Below are 12,508 nucleotides of genomic sequence, written 5' to 3'. Positions count from 1 at the left end.
TCTAAAGTTATAGACTCCCTACCTCTTAATAAGTAACCTGGCCCTGATGGCTTTAGCAGCAAATACTACAAAGAATTCAAACCTTTGCTATCATCATGCTTATTGCAGATGTTTCAGTCTGCTGCTGCCTCTGCCTCTTTCCCACCATAAATGTTAGAAGCTCTCATAGTAGCACTACCCAAACCAGGTAAAGAACCCACCTCCCCGTCGAATTTTAGACCAATCTCACTACTCAATATAGACCTCAAAATCTATGCTAAACTACTTGCCACGCGTTTAGTAGATATTATGCCCACGTTGATTCATCCAGACCAATCAGGCCTCACTAAAAATAGACAAACATCAGACGCCACTAGGCGCATGATCAACGTTATTCACTTAGCAAAAACGCAGCAAAGGCCTTCTCTGCTCCTCTCTTTGGACGCAGAGAAGGCCTTTGACAGGATCCATTGGCTGTACTTGTCCAAGACTCTGGAGTCGTTTGGCTTCAGCGGTAACATACTCACAGCAGTTCAGGCCTTGTACTCTAAGCCATCGGCCAAAGTGTACATGTCGGGTATATTATCAGCCCCATTTAATATAACCAATGGCACGAGACAGGGTTGCCCCCTGTCCCCATTGATTTTTAACCTGTTAATGGAACCATTGGCTATTTCGGTGAGGTCACACCCTAAAATAACCGGGTTTAAGGTTGGTAAAGAGGAACATTCTATCAGTCTCTTCGCTGATGATATCATTATGATTTTGACGAATGTAGATACATCACTTGCAGCAACGCAAGACATTTTAGGTCTATTCAACAAGGTTTCATATTGTAAAATTAATGAAAGCAAGTCGTATATTTTGGGTTTGGGTCTAGATGATGATTTGTCTGTTAAGATTAGGCACCAATATCCATACACTTGGAGCACTAATGGTATCAAATACCTAGGAATTATACTGATGGATAACACAGATCACCTAGTCGAAGCCAATTACAATTCCTTTCTACTCTCCCTACCCTCTAAACTCAGAGAGCTCTCCTGGACTGAATCCTCATGGGCAGGGCATTTAGCGGCGTTCAAGATGATATTGCTACCCCAATTTATCTACTTGTTTAGAAACCTCCCCATCTTGGTCCCCGATAAAAAAATTTCCTCAGCCCAGTCCCAAGTGAATAGGTTCCTTTGGCAGGGACGGAGGGCCAGATGTGCCTTCCATAAACTGGTTAAGTCTAAATCTGCTGGGGGAGTGGGGCATGTGCTTCTTAAAGATTATTACTTGGCCGCAATCCTAGCACAACTGATATGTTGGTTCCAAAGTGGAACCCAATCGAGGTGGCTTGCACTGGAAATCTCCCAGTGCCCAAACCTCAGCTTATCTAATTTACGTTTAGCTAGTACCCATATGGATAAATTGCCCACAAACATTTCCTCAACTATCAGAGCAGCCCTCAAAGCTTGGGGAAAATTTGTGACCGAACCTCTGGTTGATCCCAACCCCCAAACCATACCATTCCCTATAACTGGCTTGCAGCTATTGGTCCCTGACCTCAATATTAAAAATTGGGTAGACAAAGGTATTAGGACTATTGCAGATATCCGAATGGGTCCTGCGACTAAGTCGTTCAGATCTCTCCAAATTGAATATGGCTTATCCTCCAGGGATCAATATACGGCTATTCAAATATCACATCTCCTTGACGCTACTTCTAAGCTGTCTGTTGACGTTCCTTGGTGGGTATTCCTATATCTCACTAACCCAGTTACCTCTATAAAGGGCATATCCTTATTTTATGGTCTGCTCAGTCAGAAGAATCTATTGACTAAAACACCATCTATGAGATCCTGGGAGTTGGACCTTGCTATTAAATACGACATATCCCAATGGAGGCTTGCCATCACATCAGTGTACAAAGCTACTAGATGCGCTAATCTTTGGGAACTCTACCAGAAGATTCTGCTACGATGGTACCTGATCCCCACAAGGTTAGCAAACTTTCAAGCCTAATCTTCTCCTTTATGCTGGCGATCGTGTGGACACAGGGGTTCGCTATTGCATATTCTGGGAGATTGCCCTAAGTTAGGGAAATATTGGAGCGAAGTGTTTGTCCTTATAAGTTCGATCACTAACTGCGATTGCCCCCCCCCAAATAGAATTGGCTATTCTATCATTAGGAATAGATTCGTTTCCCACGTCCCATAGATTGATAGTCACACATATCCTCCTTAGTGCAAGACTAGAGCTAGTGAGAAAATGGAGGTGCACCGAGGTTCCTACCCTGAGAGAGGTGGTCAGATCTACAAATCTCCACATTAACTATGAAATAATGTTTGAAGCATCGCAACGCAGGCCTGAGAATAGGGACCATACCTGGAAACCCTGGGTAGATTGGTACAAGGCCAACGAGTCTAGGTTTTAGACTCAAATCTGATACTTTCCTCCCTTTCTTCTTTCTTACACATACCGGAGTAACACATCCAGTTCCTGTTTTCTCTCTCCTACTTTCTTTCTTTTACCTTTCTTCTCCTCACCCACCTTTCCTACTCCTACGTTCTCTCCTTTTTCTTTTCTTCCTATTCTTTTTTTTTTGTTTCAATAGTTTTTATTGAGATTTTCAGCTTTAACAAAGAAAATACACAATACCAATAAAAGCAACAGGAATATGCATAATCATGAAATGCATAGCAGTAAATTTAAAGCGGTCAGTACATGCAATTTCCAATAACGTTGTGGCATCAATTCAAGAATGTATAACCATCACAGTAACAGAGGGTTTGAGCATATCTTTTCCTAACGAAACGGCTATAGCCAGCCACCCACGTTCTCTCTACATGGTCGCGGCAGCCAGCAACAGGAATGCTCCAAGCAATATGCCTCCTCTAGTTTCAAATCTGTATAGTATTCTACCTGAGGTAAAGTGGTAGAGTGTGTAACCAGTAGTGATAGCAAAGGAAGCAGGAAGTAAGTAAGAAGAGAAAGGAAGAGAAAAATAATAGAGTGAAAAGGTCAGAATAGAGAACAATGAAAGAAAGCAGGTATAGAACATTTTAACAAGATAAACAGGTAATCTATGCCCTTATCTCGCCAATTCGTTTACCTTACACAGTCATTTTTTTTTTTTTTTTTAAGTTAACTAATCCCTTTGTCAGGATACCAAACTTGCCAAGGTCTCCATAATGTCGACGCTCTCACGTGTTTGCCCGTTGCTGACGCGTGTAGGAGTTCATAGGTGGCATGGGTTTGTACAGTGCCTATGATTTCTGCAAATGAAGGAGGAGCAATGTCCTTCCAGTGCCGAAGAATGACCAGTCTCGTGGCCATAAGAATATGTAGTATCACTGTCTTGTGTGAAGCGGGAAGTGAGTCAGCCCCTATGGATAATATAGCTAGGCCAGGGCAGAGTAAGGAGCAAGTAGGTAGTAAGTTAACTAGTAAGTCTCCCACTTGTGACCAGACGGGTTTGATTTTTGGACATCCCCACAATATGTGGATCAATGTCCCCCTTTCCCCAAATTGTCTCCAACATCCCGGTGAAGCACTTGGGAATATCCTGGACAGGCGATGCGGGGTGAGATACCAGCGGAGAAGCAGCTTCTGCTGCATCTCCAACAAATTGGTGCTTTTGGTGGAAGCCAGTTGGGTGCTTATTGCTCTCTCCCATTGTTTAACGGAGTAATCCGTTCCGAGGTCACTCTCCCACGCCAGGATGTTGTGGGATTTGACTAGAATGTCCTTTTCCTGAAGTCCCCTATAAATAACTAATATACCCTTGGACTCGCTAGCTGGTCTCTGGTAGAATTGGGCTATCTTTGTCGGGAGAAAGGTGAGGGTCTTGGCTGACTTTTTAATCCACTGGGATACCCGTATGTAATTGAACTTCTCAGCAGTTGGTAGGTTAAACCTCTGCTGAACAACCTCAAACTCTTCCATGCAAGAGTCAGTAATTATATCTTCAAGGTAATATATACCTTTTTCCTCCCAAAGTGTGAGTTTTAAATCAGGAATTTGATTTTGAACCGCAGTTATGGGTAAGTTTAACGGGAGGGTAGGGCCCGTCCAGCCGCTGGCCGTGCAAAGATGAGACCAGGCTCTCAAAGAAGCCAGGATAGGTGGAGCGAAATTCCTGCCCTGAGACCCTCGGGTACGAGCCGTCAGCAAAAAGTCTTTGAGATTTCCCCTCGGTACCTGCGTCCCCTCTAAATCTTTCCATAGCGTTCTGGAGGTGGAATCAATCCAGTGGCTAAGCTGTCCTAGGATTGAGGCAAAGTAGTAGTCCTGCAAGTGCACGTGACCAATTCCTCCCGCCGTTCTATGTTTAACAATTCCCCCAAAGGCGCACCTAGCCTTTTTCCCCTGCCACAGAAAACTATTTAAGATGGACTGTAGGGACTTAAAGTAGACACTGGGCAGCAGTATGGGAAGGGTCCTAAAAATATAAAGAAGTTGCGGCAAAATTTGCATTTTAAATGCCGCCAACCTTCCCAACCAGGAGAGTTCAGAAACGGCAATTTTTTGTAATCTGGATGTAAAGGAGCTCAGGAAGGGGGTGTAATTTGCGGCAATTAAATCATCAGGGTTAGAAGTTAAAGTAATACCTAGGTAGGTTATGCCCTCCTCTCGCCAAATATAGGGAAATGTCTCCTGTAATCGTGATTTCACCTCATCATCCACCCCTAAATTCAATATGTGAGATTTTGTCTCATTAACCTTGTAATAAGAGATTGCTGAAAAGGAATGCAATGCTGTGTGGACTGTCGCTAAGGATTTGTCAGTTTTTGTCAAGAACAAAATGATGTCATCAGCGAAAAGACTTATGACATGATTTTTAGTGCCAACACGGAGACCTTCAATCTGGGGGTGTGACCTAATGTACGTAGCGAGAGGTTCCAACACTAAATGAAAGATTAGTGGGGAAAGAGGACACCCCTGGCGCGTTCCATTAGATATCTCAAACGGAGTAGATAAAGCACCCGCTATGTATACTTGGGCAGTTGGTTGCGTGTACAGAGCCATGATGGCCGAGAAGACCCAACCCTCAAAACCGAACCTGCGCAAGACCTCTCCCAAGAATCCCCAATGGACTCTGTCGAACGCCTTCTCTGCATCCAGAGACAGGAGCAGAGAAGGCGTTCCCCTACGTTTGGCTATGTGAATTAAATTGACTAGCCTCCTAGTGGCGTCAGCAGTCTGTCTCCCCCTAGTAAAGCCCGATTGATCCATGTCGATAATGTCTGGTAATATGTCCACCATTCTTGTGGCCAGTAGTTTGGCATATATTTTTACATCACTGTTTAACAGCGATATCGGCCTGAAATTCTGCGGGACATCAGGAGACTTCCCTGGTTTGGGCAGGGCTATGATAGTAGCTTTGAGCATTTCTCTAGGAAATGAGGAAGACGCAGCAGCAGGACCAAATACTGTAGTAAGAAGTGGGCAAAGAACATCCTGAAATGTTCTGTAGTACTCTCCGGTGAAGCCGTCGGGCCCCGGAGATTTGTTAAGCGGTAGTGATTGGATAACTTTTTGCACCTCACATTCGGAGATGGGAGAATTGAGACATTCCAGGTGGGCCTGCTTGAGTCTGGGAAGTGCAATGCTGTCAAGAAACGCATTGATAGCCTCTTCCGTAGGCTGTGGAGTAGTATGATCTTCTTTAAGATTATACAGCGAGCTGTAGTAATTGCTAAAGGCGTCTGCTATCGCCTGGGGGTGAATTTGTTTTTCCCCAGATTTGGGGTGGTAAACGTGTGGGATTTGAGATTTGATTCTATGGCCTTTTAGTTTACTGGCCAAGAGTTTCCCTGCTTTATTGCCACTTGTGTAATAGGCTAATTTCAGCCTCCTAGAAGCCCTCTCAAAATCCTCAAGGAACTTAAGCCTAAGTTCCGTGCGGAGACAAGCTATTTGGTTGGATAAAGTAATGGACGGTTTGATCATATTTTGTTTGTCTAGGGCATCAATTTGGGAAATAAGTTTTACGGTCTGCTGCTGCCTTTCCCTCTTGAGCCTCGCTCCCATCTGTATCATTATACCCCTTACAAACGCCTTATGGGCGCTCCACAAGACAAATGTATCTTCCACCGACCCCTGGTTCAATTCAAGAAATTCTATCAGCTTCTGTTTAAGGTAAGACCTGGACGGACCCTCCCTGAGCAGATAAGGGTTAGCCCTCCACAAGTAGGTGGGCCTATGAAGGGAAGGATTTCCCACAACGAGTTTAACTGAGGCATGGTCCGACCAGGTGATACCATTAATTGATACAGAGGTACATTTAAATAACAATGGCCTATCAACCAGAAAAAGATTGATTCTACTGTAAGAACCATGCGGGTTAGAGAAGAACGTATAATCCCTATCGTTGGCGTTTAGGCATCTCCACGAGTCATGCAATTCGTATGCCTGAAGGGAAGATTTCAAAGAAGGTGGGAGTCTCTTAGGGGTGGAGGTCATGTCCACTGAAGGGTCTGGCGTGATGTTGAAATCGCCGCACACCACTAGTAGACCTCTCTGCATTGCTTTTATTTTCTTCATAAGTCTGTGGAAAAATTGAAGTTGCCTGACATTTGGGGCGTACAGATTTACCACAGTGTATGTAATTGAGTTTATATCGCACACCAAAATGATGTAACGTCCTTGGGGATCAACAATGTGGTCGTGTAAGCGAAATGCCACCGAGTCCTTAACCGCTACCATCACCCCTTTCTTCTTGGCATCAGCATTAGCAAAGTTAACGTTTGGGAATTGGGGGTGTGAACATCTAGGGTGCTGGTGCTGAATGAAGTGCGTTTCTTGTACGCACAAGATATCGCATTTTTGCTGCAAAGCGTCCTTCCACCCGTTTAGCCGGGTGGTTGAGGCCTTTAGCATTCACAGTGAGAAAGGTTATCGCCATATGTGCATTACTAATGTATGCTGGTAAAAGAGGGGATATAGGGCAACACTCACATGAGAGGGTATTCTGGTTCCCTGAGGCAAGGCCGTCGGTTTCCATCCGGACTCCGTAGGATTCGCGGGTTGTCTTCCCGGCGAGGGCTGTGCAGAGGTAGGCATCGCTGCAAGGGCGATCAGAAGGGCAAAAAAAACAGTCTAAACAAGAAAAATAAAACCGTAAAACAATGGCTTCTGGCCATGGAGAAGAATAGCAAATCAAAATGAAAGGGTGCGATATTCAATCGCTCAGTAGGTAAATGGGGTGTAAAAAAAGTACTTGGAGCAGAGAGGTGTTTCTCTCCAGCGGAAGGTATTGCTTAGAGAAGGCCCTATCCAGATCAATTGTGAGATCGAGCGTTCCTGCGATCAACCGTGCGCCATTCTTGCTCCATACCCCCAGCGTTGTTTTTATGGTGTGGCGGTGGTTGTGGTTCAGGAACAATCCCCCAGGACTGCAGTAGGGCCAAGCCCTTAGCCATGCAGTCTATCACATAGTCCTTGTTATCTTTTGTGACAATTAATTTTGTCGGGAAGCCCCATTTATAGCTCAGTTTGTGATTCCTCAGTGCTTTAGTAATCGTGACAAGGTTTCTACGTTTCTGTAATGTATATTGTGACAGGTCAGCGTAAAATTGCAGGCTAGAGTACGGGGCTGGTACTTCATCTTTTTGCAGATAGGCAGGTTTAGATAGGCAGGTTTAGGGAGTCTGTGGATTCTATCCACCGTGAAATCAAGTTCAGACAGATCAGGTAGTAAAACTGTAAGTAGCTGGGCCATATAGCCGCGCAGCTCTGGTTGTTTAACAGATTCAGGGATCCCCCTGACCTTGAGATTGTTCCTCCGTGATCTGTCCTCAATTTCTGCCATTTTGGCCTTAAGAATATCAATGTCATCCTCAGCAGATTCGTTTGCATCAACTAGGGCATTTATGGTTGATGCATATTCCCCCATTTTGTTCTCCACGTGGGAGACTCTGTCAGCTACATTGCTCAGAACAGTGCTGAATCTATGGACACATGAGACCATGTCCGAGTGCAGGGAACTCCTGAGAGACACCAGCATCTCCTTTAGAACAGTATCTAGCACTGGCTTATTTGTGGTAGGGAAGAGGTCAATGGAGTCTGGCAAGTATCTGGTGTCATCCCCTGAGTCTGTAGGGGAGCTTACCTCCGTTGCTGTTCCTGTGACTGTTTAGGAGGGCTGCTCCGTTTTGCTCCCTTCCCCGGCTGGTGTGAGTGCTGAGGTGGAGACTTGAAGGCCCTGGATTGTGGCGTGGAAGAGGCGCCGGTGCCATCTTGTTTGGCCTCGAGGGAGAAAAACTCCGTCCGCTTGGTAGGGCGACTCCCGTCCTTTTTGCGCCTCGTCATTGTCACCGCCGCTTGTCCGGCTCCTTAGGCAGTAGTACGCCCGCTTTCTGAGTCAGAATGCTCGGTGGATGGGCTGCTGTGTGCCGCTGTGTCGCCGCTGGATCCGGAGGTCAGCTACACTGCGTCCATCTCGATCTCCGGCTAGCTCCGCCCCCCTTTTCTTCCTATTCTAACTGCTCCCTGTTCCACTAGCTTACATACCATTTAGTTTTTCGTCACCTTAGATGCAGAATGTTAGAATAATGTCATTGTAAAATGCTGGTTGATGCTCGGTGAGTGCGGCTCCTACGCTGCTAGGCGCAGTCTGTTCCCGTTAGGGGCGCGGGCAGTGTGGAGGGCCCATTATTGATTCAATTGAATCCATAGTCCATAAGAATGCCAATGGCATTGGGCTATGCTAGGATTTGGCTAACTATACATACATATATGTTTTTAGTATCAAGATAGTGTATCTCGCGGAAACATTCTTTATCTTTGTATTGTTATGCCTTATTATGCATCTATGTGACCCACGTTATGTTACATTATACGCAAACGTATGTAAGGATTGTTGTTATTCAGATATATTAATAAAAGACTATTGAATGAAAAAAAAACTGGCTCCTAACTTTTTTAGCTGGCTCCTAGATTCAAAGCAAATTTGTCAAGCCCTATTTTAAATGATACACCCTTTTGAAGGGGTGTAGAAAGAAGAAGACTTCAGATAAACAAGTTAAACCTATGTAGGAGGATTGGTTACATCTCTCATATGACGTTCCCCTGTGCTCATGCGCCTGCGCCTCCTGCAGCACGCATCAGCAGTTTTCTGCGATAGCCACATTCTTCGGACACAGCTGATCGCAGATCGGGCTAAAGAGCCAATCACAGCGGCTCTTTACTATGTGACCAGCTGTGTCCAATCACAGCTGATCACAGTGTAAACAGAATTTGCCGGTTATCAGCAGTCCTCTAATATAGTCCGTGTGGGGTACTGGGTTTAGTAAATCTTTTATAGTCTATCCTGAACAAACTACATTTTAAAATGTTCTGCCCTCTTAAATTACCCCCTTCTTCCAAAGTCAACTAGGTAATTATGTTGGTTGTGGGTGGGTATATATAGCCGAGACATTGTGGTTTATAGACAGATAGAATCCTGGGTACCAAATGATTGTAATGCACATATAATTCCAATGTAAAATAACCAATCTATATGAAAATGTAATGGCAATTATTTCTCTTATTTTTATTAGCACTTGTTTTCTTATGGGACCGGTGAAACAGCTTAAAAAGATGTTCGAATCAACCAGACTTATTGCTACTATAGTTATGTTGGTAAGTATAGCAGACTTTTTATATAAAGATGTGACTATGACCGAAACGCACAGACATTTTTTGTATGCAACACTACCTAGTTGTATTTGTATTTACAGCTGTATTGTATTTATTTGTGTCCGTTTAGCACTAGGACTGTTTCATTTTATTGTATTGAACTTGATAGAAAATAAAACGAGCCATTAGATTTACAAAAGTGTATAAAAAAATAAATGTGCCAAACTTTATTAAACCAATATATTAAAGGCAAATTGGGTCTCATTCACACTGGACGTTATAAAAATTACATTAGCGTTGGTAGAAAGCTGTAGAATGAGTTTTGCAGTAGCGTGTTTTTTTTTTTTTTTAAATAACTCCCACGAAAGCTTATGGCTCTTAAACGCAAAATAGTCAGCATTTTTTTTAGCATCGTGTAAGAATGTTTTCTCTTCCGTTCATTGACGGACACAGCATCCTTTGACAGTAGGGTTATATCCGCTTCCTTTAGGAAAGTTTAGGCAGAAAAAAAGCACTTTAAGTGTTAACAACACTTTCCTCAGTGCAGCTCCTCCCAGGGGGCGTGGCCCTCCAGGGTATAACCCACACCCTGCTCTAGCAGCCTCAGTTTTTTCCTGCCAAACGACAGGAGAGGTCAGGCACTTCTGGAGTCCTGTACTCTGGAGATTTTTTTTCTTGCGATTTTTTTTCGCTTTTATTATTTTGTTCCTGCATTTTTGAATCCTGTGATTTTTCTATGAACAGCCGACTGGGTGACAGGCTGGGTCTTGACTCTTGTAGTCCCCCCCATGTTCGGCCATCGAGCGCGTGGCGGCCCTTAGCTCAGCTTTGGGACATCCACGACAGGCCCCGTTGCTCCAGGGGCGGCCGGGGAACATCTTGTTCTAGGGCACACATTTGACCGGTCTTTTATGGCTTTGTCACAGTGTGTCTGGCCGACAGCCATGCCGTTTAGCGGACGTTGGTTCTGTCTGGGATACCTCCAGCCGGTGGTCGCAGGACGGGTAAGTAGTGGCCCCTTGCTCAGGTAAGTGGTCTGGCTGGAATTTTCCCCTGGGAGGTCGACTGAGGGCTTGCCCTGCTTTCTTCTCTCCCTTATATCCTCTCCCTCCTTTCCCATTTGGGTGACGGCTGTGAGGGTTTTTTTTTTCTGGGGTCTCCTATCACCTGTGTGCGTAGCGGGGGTTGTGTGTGTTCACTACAGGGCATTTTTGTGTGCTGGAATGTGAATTTTGTGCTCTGCTGTTTTTGCTGTGTCACTGTCTTTTTAAATGCGCAACGGCCGCCATTTTGTCGGAGTCGCGCCTTATATAGCTTGGCGGCCATTTTCTTGTGGTCCTAGGCTGTTTTTTACTCATTCGGCGGCCATCTTGAAATTAGTTTGGCCTCGTGTGGCCGTTTTCGTGCTGGAGAAAGACCGCGAATCTGCCTATGGGAGACAGACGCAGCACAGTCGGCTTCTCATCAGACGCACAGACTCTCTCAGACCGCGCCGCACAGGGAGGGTGGTGAGTTTCCCTGGGGGCCCCCCCATGCTCTGTAACGGCCGGGAGGTGACTGTGTTTGTTTTTCTGCTTTGCAGGTTGGTGACACAGCGGGGGGGGGGGATTATAGAGCCTGGACAGGTACTCTTCTCCTGTAAGCCTGAGTTAACCCTTGCTGCCCCTCCCCCTACCACATCTGCTATGACAATGGCGGTGGCGTTTTTTTCTCGCCAGGTTGAAGCGACTAGTGGCCGGATGGGGGGTATATTAGTGCCCCCCACCCTGGCCTGCTTCTGGGGATATCTCTGACACTGTATTGTCAGATGATGCAGGCTTAACCCACGCGCACAGTGAGAGTGACTCTGATCAGGGTCGGTTGCTGTTAGGTATTGTTGGAGCTATTTTTTCTGCAGGTGTGATATTGAGGATGGAGCGGGGGCACCTACTGTGCCAGTCCCTTTTTGGGTCCTGCAAACCGCCACGCACTGACAATGTTTTCCTTGTGTTCCTTTTTTTGGGACAGTTGTTCTACAAGGAATGGGAGACGCCGCAGACAGTTTTTGCATTGCGATCCATTATCCCTTTGTGGAGGACCTTTTTTGTTAAGGTGGGTCTCTCCTTCGTCCGTGGACCCTCCAGTGTCCAGGTTGAGCTGACCACCATGTGGACAGGGCCCCCGCCTTTGAGGACCCCGCGGATGGGAGTATGGTGGCTGTGGCCCGCTCCATCTTCGCGGTATGGGGGTTTGGCCGTGAGACTGTTTTTTGGCCGGAGCTCTGGTGTCATGGACTCTGACTGTACGGTTAACGTTTTTTTTTGCTGCAGAAGCAGGATGCTTCCGAGACCTGCAAGTACCTTGCTGAACAATCAGTTCTGGGTCTAAAATTTGTCTGTGAGTCGGTCCTTGTTACGCTCTCGCTTTCCAGGGCTTCCGCCTATATGGTGGTACTGCGCCGCCTTGTGTGGCTGAAGTGCTGGTCTGCAGCCTAGTCCTCAGAGGAGGCCTTGGTGAATTACCCTTTAAGGGTCCTTTTGGGACTTCCCTGAATGGCTTCATTAAGGCTGCCACGGGTGGTAAGAGCATGCTGTTCCCACAGTCTGGGAAGGGCTAGGGACCTCACCATGAGCACGGACCCTCCTTTACTACCCCCAAGAGTTCTTTTCGCCCGCCCTGTGCGGTGGGACAAGGTTTGCAGGTGCTAAGACCCCCGCTGCGGGGCAGCAGCGCACCTGGTACCGCAAGCCCATCAAGTCTGCGGACATACCTGCTTCCGCCTGAGGTTTTGCCCCCCGCCCGTGTCTCGGGTGGGGGACTGGCTGCGCGAATTCGCGGCTCGGTGGAGGTCTCTCCTCTCCGACCGTTGGGGTTGCAAAGTAGTTTCCTCAGGGTACACGTTAGAGTTTTTCTCTTGATTACCAAACAGGATTTTTTCCCT

General features: G+C 46.0%; 1 protein-coding gene across 4 annotated transcripts in view; it reads left to right on the top strand.

The window, feature by feature from the left end:
• The window catches only part of SFT2D1 (SFT2 domain containing 1), a 775,689-nt gene that overhangs the window by 320,774 nt on the left and 442,407 nt on the right, over nt 1-12,508 (top strand). For all 4 annotated transcript variants that reach the window (XM_040350714.1, XM_040350713.1, XM_040350710.1 and 1 more), the window contains one exon: nt 9,510-9,591. In XM_040350714.1, coding sequence (XP_040206648.1) covers nt 9,510-9,591 — 82 coding nt within the window. The remainder of the gene's footprint in view (nt 1-9,509; nt 9,592-12,508) is intronic.

This window comes from Rana temporaria, chromosome 4 (genome assembly GCF_905171775.1).
Source record: "Rana temporaria chromosome 4, aRanTem1.1, whole genome shotgun sequence".
Taxonomy (NCBI): Eukaryota; Metazoa; Chordata; class Amphibia; order Anura; family Ranidae; genus Rana; species Rana temporaria.
Note: the sequence above shows the minus strand (reverse complement) of the source record. Positions and strands in the feature narration are given on the sequence as shown.